This window comes from Syngnathus floridae, chromosome 14 (genome assembly GCF_059516105.1).
Source record: "Syngnathus floridae isolate MCC-2025c chromosome 14, RoL_Sflo_1.0, whole genome shotgun sequence".
In the NCBI taxonomy this organism is placed as follows: domain Eukaryota; kingdom Metazoa; phylum Chordata; class Actinopteri; order Syngnathiformes; family Syngnathidae; genus Syngnathus; species Syngnathus floridae.
This window is the reverse complement of record NC_142426.1, coordinates 11,669,054-11,687,547: the sequence shown is the minus strand read 5'-3', so window position 1 is coordinate 11,687,547 and position 18,494 is coordinate 11,669,054. Positions and strand designations below refer to the sequence as shown.

Below are 18,494 nucleotides of genomic sequence, written 5' to 3'. Positions count from 1 at the left end.
TAAGCTTTCACACTGGCGCCACCAGGTGGCCACTTATGATAAGCAACGATCAACAAGCAAAAGAAGAGATCGCTGTACGTGATGTCACTACTGCAGTGAATAGGACACCAAGCGCACTCAATTCACGGGTGCTGCAAGATGGCGGCCGTCTGGCCCTTTTCAGCACGAGTAAATGTTAGTTACCCACCCCCAAACGTGCTATATTCTGTTTTTGTTGGAGAAATAAAAAACAAAAATCAAACATTTGTTCGATTTTTCCTTTCTCCTTCAAGCCACAAACTAGAAAATCAAGCTGTATTTCAATTTTGGTGTATTTATTTAAAAAAAAAAATCAAATAACCAGTCGTTTTTTTATTTTTAATATCTGCTTCCAAAGGAAATATCCAATGACCCACAGACTGTTGAGGTCAAACAATCATCAGGCTCAAGTATGTGAGGTACTTTTATGCAAGGGTATTTATTATGCACACAATGTCATTCCACTGGACGTCCGTTTGTGGTGAAGTTTTTATCAAGCTGTTGTTTTCACAAAAACAAATCCAGAGGTGAGCCCTTGCTTGCATCAGCTACAAGGTCTGACGTCTTTTATGAGGAGTTGGACTACTCTGAAAAGAGATACAGCACCTTTATGAAGTACTATGTACATTGTGAAATAGGGGAGCAGTGATAATATGAAATCTGACTTTTGGCAATAAATAGATACATCTTCAATACAGAGTGGAATAAAACAGCTCTCATACGAGGCTATAATAAATAAATAATTTATCAGAAATAAATATATTTTACTTTTATACAGTAATACGTGAAGATGCATGGCATCCATTCGGCTGAGCTCACTTGAACGTTGAACCCATTTACTTGTTATTGAACTTCTGGGAAGAGCTGACATCTCTGTGAGTAGTAAATATTGAACATTTCACCTCCGTCTGTCGCCTTGTTTTTTTTTTTAAGATAAACACTCGGTCGGTGCTCGAACTGTCGCTTGAGTCTCAGACTTTTGGGAATCACGTATGTTCAAAACCAAAGCAGTCACGTTCACAATGTCCATCCTGTGAGTCTGCAAAATACGTGGCTAGAGGAAAAGTGTTGGTTCGTAACATGAAATCCATATTCTGGCTTGGTCATGGCCTTCCTGGGGAAAGTATTTGGAGCATTTATTTGAGTTTTAGGTCCATGTACTAGAATGCTCTTTGTACTCAGTGGTTAAAAAAAAAAAAAAGAAATCTGCGCACGAGTGCAATGTAAAACATCAAATTTTTGGGGGGTCTAAATCAGTAATTTAAGTTGGGACAACTTTAAAATGTATGAAATATTATCATTTTACGCAACAATTTTAGTTAGCATAACAAAACAATTTGCTCAAAAACATTACTTATGACTTGAAACTGGGACAATTAGTTCTTTTAACTCTGATTTCGTTGCTGAAAATGTAGGGAAGCTAATTTTCACATAAGCAAATGATGATTTTTGTTGTTAAAATGTTTATAGAACTAGTGCACTTGTACATGGACCTTTACCTGGCTGACAAGAAGATTGAAGAAAAGCTCAAGCTGCTTTCTGAAGCCTCCACCTTGGCTCTGTTAGTGACCTTTGCCCCCTAGTCCAGTGATTCCCAACCAGTGTTCTGCGAGTGCCGTGGAAAACAATCCAATTTTTAATTTTTCATTCATATCTTTGGTCATCTATTTATGCCCGCAACATATAGTGACAGGCTCTGATGGCAGAAGGTAGAATTATTATGTATCTACTTTTTGTGACATTTTATTTTTAAAAAAGTGCCTTGGCTCAATAAAGGTTGGGAAACACTGACCTAGTAATGTGCCACACCCAGACCTTGTCCTCCATGACAGGCAAAAACAAACAGGAAGTGGCTTCCATCACTTCCTGTTTTATCAGTCTTTGGTGTATTTTTTAAGCTCCTCCCATGCGTTCAGTCACTTCAGCCCATACAAATGCAGCTGGCGGCAGATAAGGACTGGATGGTCCTCCACGTAGTCTGCGCGTCCATGAAGGACACGGGCTCGTAGCGCTCGGGCCGGCAGCAAGGGTGGTTGCTGACTTTGCGCGCGGTGCGTCGTGGGAGCGAGTTGTTCTGCAGCAAGGTTTTCAGCGCCAGGTCGTAGTTAGTCCTGGAAGACTGGCAGGTGCCCACGCAAAACTTGAAGAGGACAATCTCGTCCGAGTCGAAGCCCAGTCCCAGATCACGGACTTTCATCTCTCGCTTCTCCACGTGGCAGTCCCTGCTGCTTTGCTTGGGCTTCTTGTGTTTACCTCGGCCTTTTCCGTCCCCATTCCCCGCGTCCTCAACGTCGTCCTTCTCTTTCTTCTTCCTCTTCTTCTTTTTCTTAGGCGAGCCTTTCGGTTGAGGGTCGGAGGGGTCCGAGGAACGCGCTGTGCGGCCAACCCAGCGAGCGCTTGGATGGTCGTCCGCTTCATCGACAACAGAAGGCTCTGAAAAGGACAAAAGTATAGCTTGAACAAGATGTGTGTTTCATAAATTCAATATTCAGTCACAAACAAGTAGTTTACAAAAAGCACAGCCAGTGTTGCCGATTTAGCTGTTTGGTTGCCATTTTTGTATTACCGTAGAGAAGATGCCAAGGAGAGTACGGGTAGTTATCGACTTCCTGCTCCTCGTCCTCCATCACCTCTGGCAGGACGGGAAGTTGTCGCTCCTCCTGGTCACCCAGCAGGCTCGCCATGTGACCCGAGTCTACGCCGGCATCGGCTTTAACGCGAGCGCCATCGACCAGAGGTAACAGAAACAGGAGCACCCACAGCAGCACCTACAGGAGTGCGAGAGACAGAAGACTCGTGAAAGGAGCTCTCCCATTTTTTCTGTCATCACTCAGCCTTAGTCTTGGCTTAAGCAATGGCGTCCATAGCCGACTCACCTCCGCCAACATCACAGAGGTCGTATCTGGTCTCTCCTTCCTCCGATTCCTCCATCGAGTCCCACCTGGATGCAATAAGAAAAAGCGGAATGTGAGAACAAGGCTTCACTCTGTCAACTTTCCTGCTCCTTTGAAAACAGTAACATAAACTCAAAGCACAACATGCGGGCGATAAGATGATTTTACACAATGCTTCTGATATTGTAAAAAAAAAAAAGATACAAAACAACCTCCCTGAAAAAGGCGACGTGTCAAATAAACCACGTCCTCCCTGCCCGAGAACATCGTCTTTGTTCCTCCTTAAAGAACCAGTGTTTGCTTCCAGCTAGTGTTGGCTTGTCGCTTCATACATCCACGCAAACAAAAGGCAACATCTGCGATATACTTGTCAAAAGCATTCTTCACAAGTTATTCCCGAGCCGACACTGCTTCATGGAGGTCCCGGCCCAAAAAGCCCCAGACATGCAGGACAGGTGATAAGAGGTGTCACGGATGCAGATGTTTATATATAGTACGTGCGGCGCGGAGGATCCAGCCCGCCACCCGGCCCGTAACATGGGGTCACCGGGTTCCTTTGTTGCCCCCTTCTCTCCCAAAATGTCAGAGGAGGTCAGCGCATCAAGTGTCGGGGGAGGTCCACCTCGTTCATCTGTCTTGTGCATGACACTATTGGTGTTAAGGTCAAGGTCAGAGGTTGACAAGTCATTCACAACTCTTTTTAGTGCAATTGTACAGAGCCCTAAACATGGCGGTTGAAATGGGACCTGCACCATGACAAGAATAAAATATCCTGGGTATTCATCGTCTTTGCCACATTCACTGACATCATGTGTACCAGTAGTATTTATTTCCGAGTCTTTGGTTTTCATCATCGCAACAACAAGGAAGGTTTGGTTCAAGGACAAAAAAAAAAGACAGGGAGGAACATGGCGGTTATAATTCATATAGACAGCGAACACACCACGGCTGCAACCTAAAACCAAACTATGCAGACTCCTTGCTCTTAACATTGCTATCCTCATCCTCATACTCCCATGAATTGTAATTCTCAAACTTTTTTACACTCGGTTTAAAAACAAAAAGTTTGTATTCATTGCACTTAAAAGATAAATACAACTAAAATAACAAATGCACTGTACTGGATTCAAAAAACGTTTAGCCCATTTTGAAGCTTTAATTGAGTGATTCTTTCTCAAACCACTAGAGGGAGCACCTTCTACGCTTGAAGAATCACTGTTCCGTACTATTCTATATTATATTTTTCTATTTTACATAGCAGGATGGGGAACGATGGGAAAGGCTAAACTATAAACTCTGTCGCGATCTCTTTCTACATGGCAGGTACTTTCTTCAGTCAAGGTACCTTCTGACCTCTATATGACTCCTGTTCCTGCACTGTTCTTTTGCTGTTTCACTGTTTCAAAATCCCCCCTGCGACACTTCAAAGACTAACAGGTGCACGTTTCTGTGGGAACCTGTACAAATATGGTGGGAACAAAACCAGTTCTTGGGACAGTTTCAAATTCCCCCGTGGACACAATCCCCACTGCCCTATAAAAATAAACATATAGATGACTCGGACTCTTTTACAGTCTCTTGAGTCCCCCTGTGACCCTTCAAAGCCCAACAGGTGTATGTTTCTGCAAATGTGGTGGGAACATAGACAGTTCTCCGGACTCTTTTGAACTCCCCCGTGAACAATTTGGATTCTTCTCAGAATGGCGTTTGAAATTTTTTTACATTTTGATGTATTTTGGGTCACTTTAGAACAAGTCATCAAATTTCAGGGTGAAAAAATTTATGGTATTTTTATTGCTGTCAAATGTCACAACGGGGTCAAATTGGGCCCGAATAGTATTAAAAGGGTTAAAAGACGGGATGGATGTGAGGGGTCACTAGCGAGCAGACCTTCATATTCGGGTCGAGTCCCATTCAGAGTTGCTAATACCGCAGCTGGGAGTGCTTAGCCTCCTTTAGATGGGGGCCCGTCTGCTGGTTCATTTCTCCCTGGCACTCCGGAGCTGTTTACAGCCCAACGCCTGCAGCCCTTCCAGGGATGCGTTGAGGAGAGAGGATGGAAAACCGCTTGAGCGATTACTCATTATCCTTGATATCCAGATTAAACTCGAACGATTGCAGCTCAATATCCATCCATCCATCCATCCATCCATCCATCCATCCATCCATCCATCCATCCATCCATCCATCCATCCATCCATCCATCCATCCATCCATCCATCCATCCATCCATCCATCCATCCATCCATCCATCCATCCATCCATCCATCCATCCATCCATCCATCCATCCATCCATCCATCCATCCATCCATCCATCCATCCATCCATCCATCCATCATGTTGAAGTATGGTTTTAAAATCAGACTTTTTACACAGGAACACGTAATTGGTCATTTTTTATATTGCAGCCAATAAACATTGAAAAAAATCATAGCTCAGAATGCATAACATCGTGTATATATCATATTGAGCCATGTTTTTCTTTGGAACGCATGCTACGGAATTCCTATGATGGGAGTCCAACTATTGAAACTGATTGTCTAGTTCTCTTAAATTCTCCCTATTAACATTTAACATCAACATTAACATCAACATAAATTTGAAGCAGCATGTAAATCATCTGAAAAACATTCCCTTTCATTTTATGTACACTATGAAGGCCATTCCACTTCCATTTGTGTGTACACTCTCAAATGTTTGATGATCAACAAGTCAAGAAGATTAAAATGTGACCCCTTAAATCATTGGCTTGTCATAATCATTAATGCAATTTCTACCAGCTGGATTTGGAATGAATGAGAGAATGTGCTTGTGATTAAGGATGTGGGTGCCTACTGTATACTGTTACAGGTTTGGAGCTGGCCGCTTGCCGACACTCTCTAGAAACCTCTCACCTTGTTTAAAAAAAAAAAAAAAACAGCACCAGCATCTCTCTTGTTTCACCGACCTTCTCTCATAATGACCCTTTATTAGGGCCAAAATAACGCTGTCTGCAGCGTACACGAACGCAAAATGACCTCCAGGGTTAACCTGTCACTAACACGGTGCCTGATTGCAACAGTACAGTAAATCACTGCTGGCTCAATAAAACACACCTGCAGTGTAAGAGGAGATGTGGGAGAGGCAGAACACCGGGAGAGCTGCCTGATCACTACCAGACACCCAACCATCCGTGGCAAGGGGGGTCCCTAAAAATATGCTCAACAGCTTTGCAACACTGTAGAATAGCTGCATTGTTGTTGTTTTTTTCCATTTAGATCCGATCATGATGCTATGCCAAGTGCCTCCTTATTTATTTCAATATTTATGAATTATTATCTAGATCAGTTGATTTAACCAGTGGTTATAAATGTTTTATAAATGTTTATTCTTGAAAAAAACATACTTCACTCCTCTTTCACGATGTTTCAAATTGACTGAATCACTATCGATTTTTTTTTCACAAGCGCCCGTTGAACTGACGGGGTTACAGCCTCAACAAAAATCCACACACAATTTGTGAGGTCAGCACGAAAATCAAAACATCTCAACCTGTCAAATGTGGAGAAATTGTTTTGATTTGAAGAGGTTGAATCCAATGAAGAATGAAGGATGGAGAAAGAATACCTTTTGCGCATTGATAGAATTGGTCAGCTATATTATCAGCGGTTATTTACCATTTCAGTTTTCCTGATATTTGGGGAACGTGGTGAACATTTCTGCAGGTGATTTTTGTCATCATTCAAATTTGGCAGTTACCAAATAACAAATTTACAAGCCCACTTAATAGGGACTAAACAACAAAGCAAGAGTTGGCCTTAAATTTTCATGGTACAATACATTACATATTCACTTCATTTTCAGTCGACAAAATGGTCACACTTTTACTGTCTGTAGGAAAAAAAAGATAACGCTGTAATTGTGTTAGCAGGTAATTGTATGATAAGGAGAATTAAAACTAGAGAATCTTTTTTTTCCTCGCCTGGTCTATATATTACTTTTTTTTCTTCATAATCCTGTTAAAAAAAAAGTCATTAACATCCTTAGATTTTTTGCCAGTGCTGTAAATTCCATATTAAATTTATTCTTCAACTATGTAAAGTTCAATATTGGGAGAGAAAAAAAAGATAATTTCGTTGGGGGTAATCGTATGATAAGGAGAATTAAAACGAGAGAATAGCTTATTGTCCAGGGGTAGCGGGAATGGGGAAAAAAAGCTAATTGAAGCTCTGAATGAGAGGAGGGTTAAATTAAATCGGGGGAGCAAAGGGAATGTCAAATTGCGAGTGCAGACTGAAGGCCGGTCAGACGGTAATCCCATAATCCCGAGCGGGCAGACGGGATGTAATTGCTCGTTAGTGCCACTTTCCACTCACAGTTCTGTCACTGCTTGAAAAGCACAAAGGGCTGTGCTCAAATGAGAAACAGATAGTGGGTCCCATGCAGAAAAGGACATGTGCAGCCCACTCAAAAAAAAAAAACACCCACATTGTGTCTCTGCCAATTTCTCTCACACACCGGGGCAGGGGGGCTCAAGGTAATCAGAGGTGTGGACACCAGCAAGCCTGGAGGAGGATGGTGAGGAGTGGAGGGCTATCTTTCTGTGTGAACCCCCAGGTCCCACTCCCCACTCTGCACTTCTCCCACCTGGAGATTTTATTAAGCCACTAACAACATCTCATTCTTCTGGAGAGGTGCAGGGGGGGTATAACATATGTGGAGGGAAAGCGTGCTGAGTTGGTGAGATGCGAGGAATAATGTGTCACAAGCCATCGAGGCTGCAAGTGGCTCCTAAGTGAATCTGATGGCGTTCGATTCCAATATCTTTGCAAATTCGAAAAGTCTTGCAGTCAGACTATATTCACATATAATTACTGCAGCCAAGCACATGCAGTAAGAATGATTTTTTTTCCCAGGTTCAATGGTACCTCAAAATACTACGGCAAAGCATCTCACCCCATTGAAATGAATGGACGCGGCCTTAATCCGTTTCTTTAGACAGTTGTTTAGCTGTTCTAAGTGCATCAAAGTGTAAAAATGCTTTTTGTGAGATTTTTCTCATGTAAAATACATGCCTTGGTTAAAAAAAAAAAAAAAAAAAACGATTAGGAAACGTTTTCATTTTGTCTTTGTCATTCGTCATCGTAAGAATGTTGACCAGCATCCCACAGCGGATTGCGTTTGACCTCGTAGTCGCACTGTATTGTTTCTCGGCCTCGGTGGAGGTCTGGTACAGAAAGCTGTACGGAAAGATTTATTGTCGTGCTTGGGAGCAGTTGGGTGACATGGCTAACGTCAGCTGCTCATTCATGCATCCAGGGATTTATTTTGAGTTGTTTCTGACCACCTGCTGGACTTACTCGCCTTTTATAATTCTGTTTTTCAACTCTGGGAAAACATCTGGCTCACTTAGCAGAGCTTGCGAACAGCAGATTTTAAAAATGGCCGCCTGAAATCGCATGCCGTAAAACGAAAACACTAAGAGTGGTAAACACTCTGCAGAGCTGAGGAAGGACTCATAATTCTCTGTGGAGTCATCAAAATATTTATTGCAGCGTTTTAAGATGCATTTTATGTCACACTGTGGTGATTATCTACGTGATTACTGGCTTATGAATACTTGTAGTTAACGAGTGGCAGATTTAGGAGAACCAGAACACATTCGCAGCTTGGCTTCAAGTCCGACAATACAACCTGGACTTAATTAGAAGTCCCAATTAGGGAAAACATATTGGGTGCCTGATGAGGAACCTGAGTGAGTGATTAGTGGTTTCCTGCCGCCTTCCCTCCCTCCCCACCAACGCGCTCCAGAGAGCAGAATGGCTAATGGTTCGTTTGTGGCGATGAATGAGGAGTATAACGCTTTGGAAGCTGGAGCTGCAAACGATGACTTTTTGCGGAAAAAAAATATTGATGTTATGATAACTGGGATTTACCTTCCAATTTTTGCCGCGCTTGAACTACACGCTTGTTTGTTTTGGTCCATTATCTTAACGCATGATGAAAGATTTCCAAATCAGTTTGGTTATTAAATGATCAGACAAGACGTTTTTTGCAGCTCTCTAGCTGCTGCCATCCCGTGTCACATGAATGAAGATTAATGAATCGGTCCCAGAAGAAGCAATCACCTCCACTGAATATCACACATGAGCTTGTGCACATACTTTCCCTCTCAAAGCTTTTCATCACTTTGGTGAAGGTTAATCTTTGTCTCATCAGTCCATAAAACTGAGATCATTTCAAAGACTCAACTCAGTAGTTTTTTGTAAATCCCCCCCCAGCCTGATTTGTATCTTCTTGAGTAGCCTCTGAATTCTTTGCTCTTGCTTTGTGGCTAATGTTTGATTATCTGTCATCTCTAAACAAAAAAAAAAAATTTCATTTTGTCACTGTATTGTCTCTTTTTGTTTCGGGCTCCCTTTTATGCATAAGCTGCAGTCTATTTTTTTTCACCATACATTCCATGCTGCGCCCTGTCATCATTGCTGGTATGTAGCATCCACTGCTGCCAGGCATCTCTCAAAACCTGAACATTTATTGCAGTTGCGGTAGTTTATAGCAGGAGGAAAGGATTTTCTTTTTTTTTTTAGTCTCGATCCAATCATTGGAGTGTTAACCCCCTCAGCGTCAGTGGGCTATGTTTACATTTATTTGGATTAAAATCAATTATCAACATGAATTAACTATTGAGAAATCCTGCATGACGTATAAAAGTTCCGACGACTTTTTGTTTGAAAGCAGTGATTGCTGCCTTATCAGTCACACTTGTAATTGGCAACAAAGTTAAAGTTAAAGTGAAAGGAATGAAAGTTGAAGTGGTAGAAAAAAGCGCCAAGTGAGGAGAGCTCTTCGCACACGAAGGAATTCTAATGACTGCTGTAGGATTTTCCACATCAGCTGAAACTTCCTACATGGCAACCGCTTCTACAAGATTAAGCTTGCAGGGTCACTGGAAAGTTACGCTAGTATGCCGTTAGCGCTAATTATCAGCGGTGGGAAGTAGTTGGATACAAATACTTTGGAAGATTTTTCAGGTGTCTGTACTTGACAATTGTTTAATGATGACTTTTTCATTTTAGATTCTACAATTGAAAACAGTTTAGATTTCTTACTTTGGCTTGTTTTGTTTTTTTCAACATCTGCGCTATGGTACAGAAAATTCGAGTTTGTTGAAGAGGGGAAAAAAATCATTCGTCTTTTAACACATGCAGACTTGGATCGGTTGTGCGACGCATGAGATAAAATAGACGGGATGCGTTTTCCCATGAGGTGAAAACGTCCTCCCGACATGACAAACGTGTCTCTTTGACATTGTCTTCTCCGTGTCTCAAGGAGCAGCTTCGCCGTCCCTGACCCCAATAACCTGAATTCCTGCCTGATTGAGTTGCTTTTAAAAGGAAGCCACACAGAGTGCGCTTGGCTGATCCTCACCTTAAATGGGAACACATTGTGGACGTGTGGGAGAGATGATCAGAGAGAAAGATTTCCTCTTTCCGGTGCTCGTGAAGAGGGGGGGTGCTTTAAAGGCATCAAGACCAGGCCAAGAAGGAGAGAAAAGACAGAAAACACACTTGCAACTCAGACGGCATCACTTGGTCTTATGAGTTTACATCCTTATAACAGAAAAAAAAAAACGTTTTTGCAGTGTATGCATCTCAGACCCACCAAAAATCTGCAAATATCAAGCGAGCGTCTTAAAAGAAAATTCATTAAATAACGTTCCCTTTTAAAATATACTGTATATCGAGATACGTATCAGGTTGTCTATGCACCCCCCTAATATATGGAACATGAAAGCATGTGTTGTATGTTTTTCGAAGAGCTACCTGGATTATAAAACGCACCCGATTATAAATCACACCAGCTAAGATTCGAGAAAAAAAACTTTTTGTTCATATATAAGCCACGCTGGACTAAAACCGCAGGTGTGTTCATGTTTAATTTCCATATATAAGAGAACATGCACGAATCATACAATATGATAAAAATCATGAAAAACCCAATGATAAGCCGCACTGGACTATAAGGCGCAGGGTTCAAAGCTTGTACAAAAAGTAGCAACTTATTGTCCAAAAAATACTGCCGAGTCCCTTTGTCCTTTTTGTGCTCTGGTTATTTCTCTAAACGAAACCCACATTGAGAAAAGTAACACACATGCAAGCATACACACACACACACACACACACACACTGTGATCATTATGAGTGTGTCTTGTGTCTGGGCGAACCAGAAGTTTCCAAAGTGTTTCCGCGTCGCCCGCTCGCGCCCCAGACGGGCTGGCTCTAATGACCTGGCCTGATGGTTCAAAGCGGCCCGCAAACGCTATGATTAATGAACGAGTCCAGCTAATTTCACCAGAATTCAGCTTATTGTATGCATAAAAAAAAAAAAAAACACTTGAGTTAACATTCTTCACTATTTTCAGGAACGGTTGGAAGGGAGGAGATCTTACGATAAAGACAGAAGTTCATTTCATGTTCCAAAAAGATTAACTGCCGCCTTGCTTGAAATTATTGAAGCTGTTTGAACTTGAAGAAGTCAAAGTGGTCCACAACAACTAAACAACCCCAGATCAGAGCTTGGGAAAAGGGGAATCATTTTCGTCTGCATTCTTAGTCTAGATTGTCTCGTGCGACAAAAGGCGAGCTCTCCGAACAACAACAACAACAGCAGCAGCTTGGGAAGCAATGAATCCATTGAAAAAATTGAAATTCCTTTTTGTCAGATCATGCCTCCTTCAATTTGCCCTGAAGTCATCATTGTGGCGGGCTGCGAACTTTAAGCATTTCCAGATTGAAGTTGCCCTGTGGCACTCCGCGTTGCGTAATCAATCTCTCTCAGCGTACTGAGCATGCAGCTATCTCATTATAGCCCCAAAGACCGTCCATCATTTTAATTGATGTATATTTGATTTCATCAAGGTTATTAGCAAAGTGCGCTTCTGAAGTTTGTCAATGTTGGAGGACTACATTTTTAAAATTTGGCGGGGTTCCGGTTTTTTTCCCCGATTTCTCACCAAGGTTTGAACCTCAAAACTGTTGGGATTTTTACTTACTAGTCAACAGTAACTTTTTCAAAATGGCAACACTGGGTGTCTCCAGCATGGCATCAAAAGTGGAAGCCAAACATTGTGAACCAACCACATAAGTCAAAATGATCACGCTCTAACCCAGCGCTCCCGTCTTGGCTTTTATTTCACATTCCAAAAATACCACGGGACACCACCAAACAAAAAGCCATCTTGCGGAAGACCGTTGCGTCTGACACTATACGTCACTGGCATAAATAAAGGAATGAAATTAAATCATTTATTACCGCACAGCAGCAGCGAGCCCGACTAGATTAAGTCCAGTAACAGAATATTAGACTGCAACTCTTGCCCAAAGTCAGCTGGAACTGGCGACAAGTCATCAGCCATCTTAATGAGGCCAAGCGGTAGAGCAAAATGGATGTGTTAGGAGTTATTTGAGTAACTGGCTGACAGGAAATGTTGGCAAGTTTGCAAGAGGCTCTTGCAATTTCTGAAACTCAAACGACCACTGCTGGTATAAATCTTACATGCAAAACTCAAGGAAATTCCAGACATTTATAGTGGCTGTGCAAAAATTCCCACCAGCGGACTCTGTTAGCCGCACCTGTCTGTAGAAATACATCACATCTTGGCCATGAGTGCAAGTAATAATATTTAATAAGGTGCTCAAATAATTGACTTTGACTTCCATTTCAGTCTGGTTCCCCAGATTTTGCAACTCGAGAGGTTGCTCTTGTGAGAATCGAAAGAAGTGAAAGAAGCCTTCTACGGCTGCATCGCGCCACACATTTCTGAGGTCCCCGAATCGTGTCTCCCGTGTTGCGGATGAGATGTAATAAACAAAGCCAAATACAGTTTACAAGGCTCTTTCGAAGAAACGAGAAGCAATAATGCTACGTCATTTTGTCATTTTAATTGCAACGAGCGCAACATGTAGCAAAAGTCTCGTAAAACCTCACGCAAGTTAAAACAAAGCAGACGACGCGTCACCTAGAAGCACGCTGGCTGGTTATAGCTGGCCCTCAGCGGGGCCGGCGACCCCGTGACCTTTGACTGCAGGAAGTGAAAGCTGTGCCAGCGTGACGGCCGAGCGGGACAAGTCAGAGCGAGTCGTCGCTCGGTTGATTTTGTGGGGTTTCGGTTGTAAAACGTGACGGCCTATTAGAGGACGCATGCTGGAGACGGGTCACATATCCCAACTTACGGTAAAATGGGGAGGACAAGTCGAATACGAGTTTGGACGCTGAGCCTCATTTGTGTTCCTCAGGCATGACACATTGCATGCACATGAGTGTGAGTCAGTGGGTCACTGAGTCAGTCACTAAACTGAGTCAGCCAGGTGCTTTTTTTTTTTTCCTTCATTCTGAAGGCCAAATCTTGACAAATGACACAGAAAACACAAATGTCATTCCGCATAAGGAAACAGAGGTGTGGGAGAGACAGAGAGAACAAAACACATCCCCAGAGGTTTGAAATTAAAAGAAAGGGTCAAGTCGGGCCCACAGCCAGCAGCTCAGGAAGCCGACACGATCAAAACAGTTTCTTGTGAGAATGAAGCCACACTTCAGTGAATTCTGCTCTGTCAAAACTCGTCAAGATTAAGACACCTCAACTGCGCCTGATCCCCACTCCGCTGCTCCGTGCGTATGCATGCGTGTTCGCAACAAATGAGAAAGAAAGCAACACTATCATATCATATTGTTGTTATCCAATGAAAAGCATATTAGTCCTTTCATCCCTAATATCAAGCCACAAGCCTTTGAGTTTCAAACCAGTCTAACAGTCCAGTTAAGTGTTGTGAAATTAAAGACACAAGTTTTCATTGTAGCAGTTTTTTAAATAAATAAATAGAGAAATAGATAGATAAATAAATAAGTAAATAAATAAATAAATAAATAGATATATTAAAAAATAAATACACAGCAAGTCGACCTCAATTATTCTTATTTTCTTGGCAGTTGGTTCTCCCAGAACTAACTAAAACCAGCACAATCCGTTTGAAAGACCAGCAATACGTCTCATTGAACAGTATGCAGGCTTTCGGCCAATAAATGAGAACTCCCCTGGAAGACGCCTTGACAGCCACAGTCCGTCTTAAGCCGTCCCAACAGTGTAAACTTCACAAACACTTTCCGTATCCCCCGCCCGCCTCTGCTTCACCTTTCACACCGACTTCCAAATAAACCCTAAATTCAGCCCCGTAAATGTTGACTCCAGGTTACATTGACCCACCCTGCGCGGAACGAACCAGCTGGCAGGTGAAAGCAACACAGTATGAAAAAGCCATCCAACATGAGCCAGTGTTGTCACAGCAAACACACGATGACAAATGACAGCTCTCAGCAGCGGCAAGAAAACAGAAAAACAGCTCCTGGTCATCAGGAAGGCTGTCATCCAATCACCGTGGCAACATGCTGACACCCATGTAACGTTGGGACTTACCGGACGACGCGCAGAGGTCAAGAAGGGTGCCCGCCCCCCGCCGGGTCAATAATGGACTTCTCCATCCACGGCACCGTGTCATGTTTTAGCGCCTTGCGGTCACAGCGTGCAGGAGCTCCGAGCTGACTGTCTCCTCTTCAGCAAACATGAAGAATCCATCTGCGTGCAGGGGACAGGCTGGAGGCACCTCCTCCTCCTCTTCTTCCCCCCCACCAGGACCTCTTTCTGCGGCTGGACTCCTGCCTCGGCTTCCCCCCGCCACTCAAAGCCTTGCGCAATCTCAGCCACCCCTGGACAAGAGCAGAGAAGGTGTCAACAGCCAAACGAAAACTTCAAAGTGTATCACAGCTTGTTTGGAGAGCAGTGTCATTCAGAACAAATGATTTGCTGTGATTAGCAGTCTGCGGCAGTCATACTTAACATCAATCTGAAATACTTGACAAGTGCTTTTTAATATCACGCTTGACTGAAAACATGACATCTGTATCTGTCAATTGTTTGCCTTGCTGTTCCGTGCGTGAAGATTTATAATATTACATGAGACTTTTGTTATCATATGATTTGGGGGGAAATTTTGGTGATAAATATTTTGAATTCCATTTTGCCCTATGTGTCAAGTTCACACCTCAGACGAACAAATATGCAGCTGCTTTCTCATTTGGAGAAATGTACAGGCCTTTTTTTTCCAGTGATATACGATAGTTTTCCGTATCTTGATGATGAGATCATGAGAAGTTTGTATTAACAAACTTAAGTGTGTTTTAATGAGTTTAAATATGTTCAAAGCATGCGGGATGGGTTAAATTACATTAAAAGTGCTCATAGTCTTCGCCTATCACGGAAAGGGTCTGGGATGTATCCTTATGATAAATGGGAGGGGGGGGGGGTCACTGTACAGTTCTAAAGTCTTGCAAGATCATTAGCTTTGTTGTTATTACGAATAATGACCTATGGGCAGAGACGGCAGAACATGAATTACCCTATATTGCTATTTGTGACATGCAGTTTACTCACGACCATATCATAGATTTTGATTTAGAGACATAGATCTTCTAAAAAAAAATCATAACGATGTAAACAAGCATAATACGGAAAAGGTAGAGCAGTTATCGCAAGAGTTATGCACTATAATTTGGGATACGAGGCCAGATGGGGGAAGAATATACTTAACAACACAGCATGCTTGCTGCGCAAAGCCTACATTAAATGTAATTGCAGTTTGTTTGCGTTGACGGAAATAAAAGTTACAACCTGGAGGACACATACACAGACACGCTTTACATGGACTAAATATTTGTCCTCAATTTCCTTCTGGTGCTGACTCACATCCAACAAGCATGTTTCATGTGATGAAGCCAGTTTTTCTCCTTCACAGCTCCCACTAACCTGTTCAGTCCTGCCTTCAATCAGCGTGGAAGGGGAGAAAGTCTCACAACATACGTATGCAAAACTTTCTTCGTCTTCAAAGAGAGCGTTCGTCAAATTCTATTTGGGGGAGTTAATTAAAAAAAAAAAAAAAAAGAGTCGGTGCGCAGTTGTGTTACGCACGAGCAATCCGGCCGCCAGATGCGTTGAGGGAGATTTAAAAGGCTTCTCTCAGGTATGTTCCCAATGCTGAGCGCCTCTGCAGTTCCGTGAGAGTGAAGCGCGCGCTGTGAAGTAAAGCGAAGCAAAGTGTTCCTCGAATGGCCCGCGGTGGTGTTGGCTGTGCGTAAAAAGCGCGACGCTGCGCTCCGCCTGTCAGAGTGAAACTGGAGCGCGCCAGTCGCTCCTCAAGCTGTTGTGACTTCTCTCCCCCCCCTTGCACACGCATAGCTCAAGTGTCTTGTTGTTTCTCAGGGGGAGGAGAGAGGAGAAACGAGGCAGGCCTGGATGGGGAATGATTGTCACCCAGGATAGATCGGGCGTCTGCTCAACAATCCCCCGAGTAACCACTGACGGGGGGGAAATGTGAGGCTCACAAAGACCAACGATGAGATTCACCTGCAAAAATCGGGTAAGTTCTCCATGCCCAACCTTCACTAATGATGTGTTCACACCAGATGTCAATAGAAGAATAAACCTGACGTGCTTACAAATAAAGTCAATGTAAATGACTTTAAATGCTCAAATTGGTGTGAATTCATCATTCCATCAATTACAGAAAACATCAATACCACACAAAAATGGAGTTAACCTCACTGATTTGTGTCACATGCATCACCTGAAAGAATTCTGATGACATGACATGTAAATAAAGGATATTATAAAGGAGTTAGTGCTGACCTACTAGGGGTCGGGAAAATGCTGACGTTATTGTGGGACAGCTCGCCGGCCCTGTGAGGACACAGCAAAAATCGGATTGGTCCCATTGCTAATTCTTTTATAATAGGTTGTAAATGCCGACCCACCGCTGCTCTCCACCTTCCACACAATGACGAGGCACTCCCTGCATGGCAAACACTGCAGGCACAAAGGCTGGGTAAACACCTCTCCAGCGAGGGCCCACTCACCTCGCAAAAGACAGAGACAAATGCAGGGAGGATCCCCGTTCTGCGTCTCGACTAAAAGTGGCCGCAACGACAATGAGCACGGCTCAAGTGGGTGACACGCAGGAATGCGCAGTCAGATAATATGATGGCTTCCAAAGCAAGAGGAGCAGGTGAAAGGGGAGAGAAAGCAGCCATTGATGTTTTGTTTGGGAGATAGAACGCACTTGGGACATCTCACTACAATGACAGGACACAAATGTTTCAAAAACACATTGGAGCAGTAGTTGGTAACCACCTCCGAAAGTATTTGACCGTCCAAGTGGCTGATCATGACACCCAAGTCCACGGCCGAGCGGTTGAGGACCGCTGCGCTATCGGCTATAGCACAAGGCTAAAAATAGACTCAAAGGAATGGAGCAGCGGTCCAGTTGCTGCAGAGGCCACAACATGTAACAAGTGAGTCAACATCATCCATCACTTTGAGTGATGAGCTTGTTGCGTGTTGCTTGAGGCTTTGGAGCGTGACAATGTTTGTACAGTCACCTCATACAAGGGCAATACACACGTCACAAAGCTCAGATAGAATCCTTGGAAGATTGCAAGTGGAGAATTCCTGGCATCTTCTGGGATGTGTTTTTTTAATTTTTTCCTGATACCTCCGAGTTTCTGGAAAGATGGTGCAAAATTCAGCCCCCAGGCCCCCCACTAGAACCGCCACTGGCGATCACCCCCAGCGGCTCCTCCTCTGGAAAGTTTTTCAGTGGGAACTTTTGTCCATTCTTCCAGATGAACGTTTTTGAAGTCAGAGGTGGCAGATGTTGGACGAGATAGGCTCACAATGTGTAGTGGTTTCTTCTACAAGGATGTTGGATGGCATTGAGGTCAGGGTTCTGAAGTTCTTGCGGCCACACCTTAACAGAGAGTAGAAGAAAAGCTCCTTTCACAAACAGAAAATAATTGTGCAAATGTACTACTAGCGGGGCGTAACAAACACCATATGTATAGATATATAGGTTTCCACCTAGTAGCAAAGGTAAACTGACAGACTGCTAAAGACCACCGAACATCAAGTCGAGAATTGTTCTGTTTTTCCTCTCCATTCCATCTCATTCTATAAGGAGTTCAGTTTCAGGCCTGAGGGTCACGGCCTCTTCCTTCCAAGTCTTCTGAGAGGAGGCGGGGCGGGGAACCTGTCGCAGAGAATAAAAGTCCCACCGGCTGAAGTGGTGCAGGCTCATTTGTACGTCCGTCTGCTGGACTCACGCTTGGCCGGCCGGGCGGCCGGGAGATCCCAGGTGGCAAATATCCTCTGGCTGCGACCGCCTCTCGATCCCACACAGTGCATGGAGCTGGGAAAGCTGTTGAGGAACCAGAGCTTTGAGGCGTGACTTTTTTGGGGGGTCCGTCACCCCATTAACAGAAAAATGGCTCGCTCCAAGCGCAGTGGTGGGAAATTATTCTCACTCTGCAGTGAAGCAGATTTGATTTTTCAACAGCTTTTAACTTTTCTGCCCTCCATTTGAAAACATATTCATTCTTTCTACTCTTTGTCAAAATAGGCTCTTTTACAAATTTTACAAAAAAAAAACATGAATCCCCCAAAAATGCAAGTCACTATTTTTGCGGGATATTAAAATTATCGGGAAGTTTTCTCTCTA

At 43.3% G+C, this 18,494-nt stretch overlaps 1 protein-coding gene across 1 annotated transcript; it reads right to left on the bottom strand.

Annotated features, from left to right (window-relative positions):
• Nucleotides 1-433: 433 nt before the first annotated feature.
• Nucleotides 434-18,403, bottom strand: artnb (artemin b). The gene is made up of 5 exons (XM_088397479.1): nucleotides 15,752-18,403; nucleotides 14,366-14,655; nucleotides 2,895-2,959; nucleotides 2,585-2,786; nucleotides 434-2,451 (listed from the first exon to the last, which is right to left on the bottom strand). The coding sequence occupies exons 2-5, from the start codon at nucleotides 14,445-14,447 to the stop codon at nucleotides 1,940-1,942; spliced, it is 861 nt and encodes a 286-aa protein (XP_088253605.1). The 5' UTR covers nucleotides 14,448-14,655; nucleotides 15,752-18,403; the 3' UTR covers nucleotides 434-1,939.
• Nucleotides 18,404-18,494: the final 91 nt, after the last annotated feature.

Bases quoted from the DNA above. Each gene is read 5' to 3' on its own strand.
- artnb (XM_088397479.1), bottom strand. From the start codon at position 14,447: ATGACACGGTGCCGTGGATGGAGAAGTCCATTATTGACCCGGCGGGGG. The intron at 2,960-14,365 runs GTAAGTCCCAAC...TATTGCATCCAG, and splicing joins TGACCTCTGCGCGTCGTCCG to GTGGGACTCGATGGAGGAAT. The intron at 2,787-2,894 runs GTGAGTCGGCTA...GCACTCCTGTAG, and splicing joins CCTCTGTGATGTTGGCGGAG to GTGCTGCTGTGGGTGCTCCT.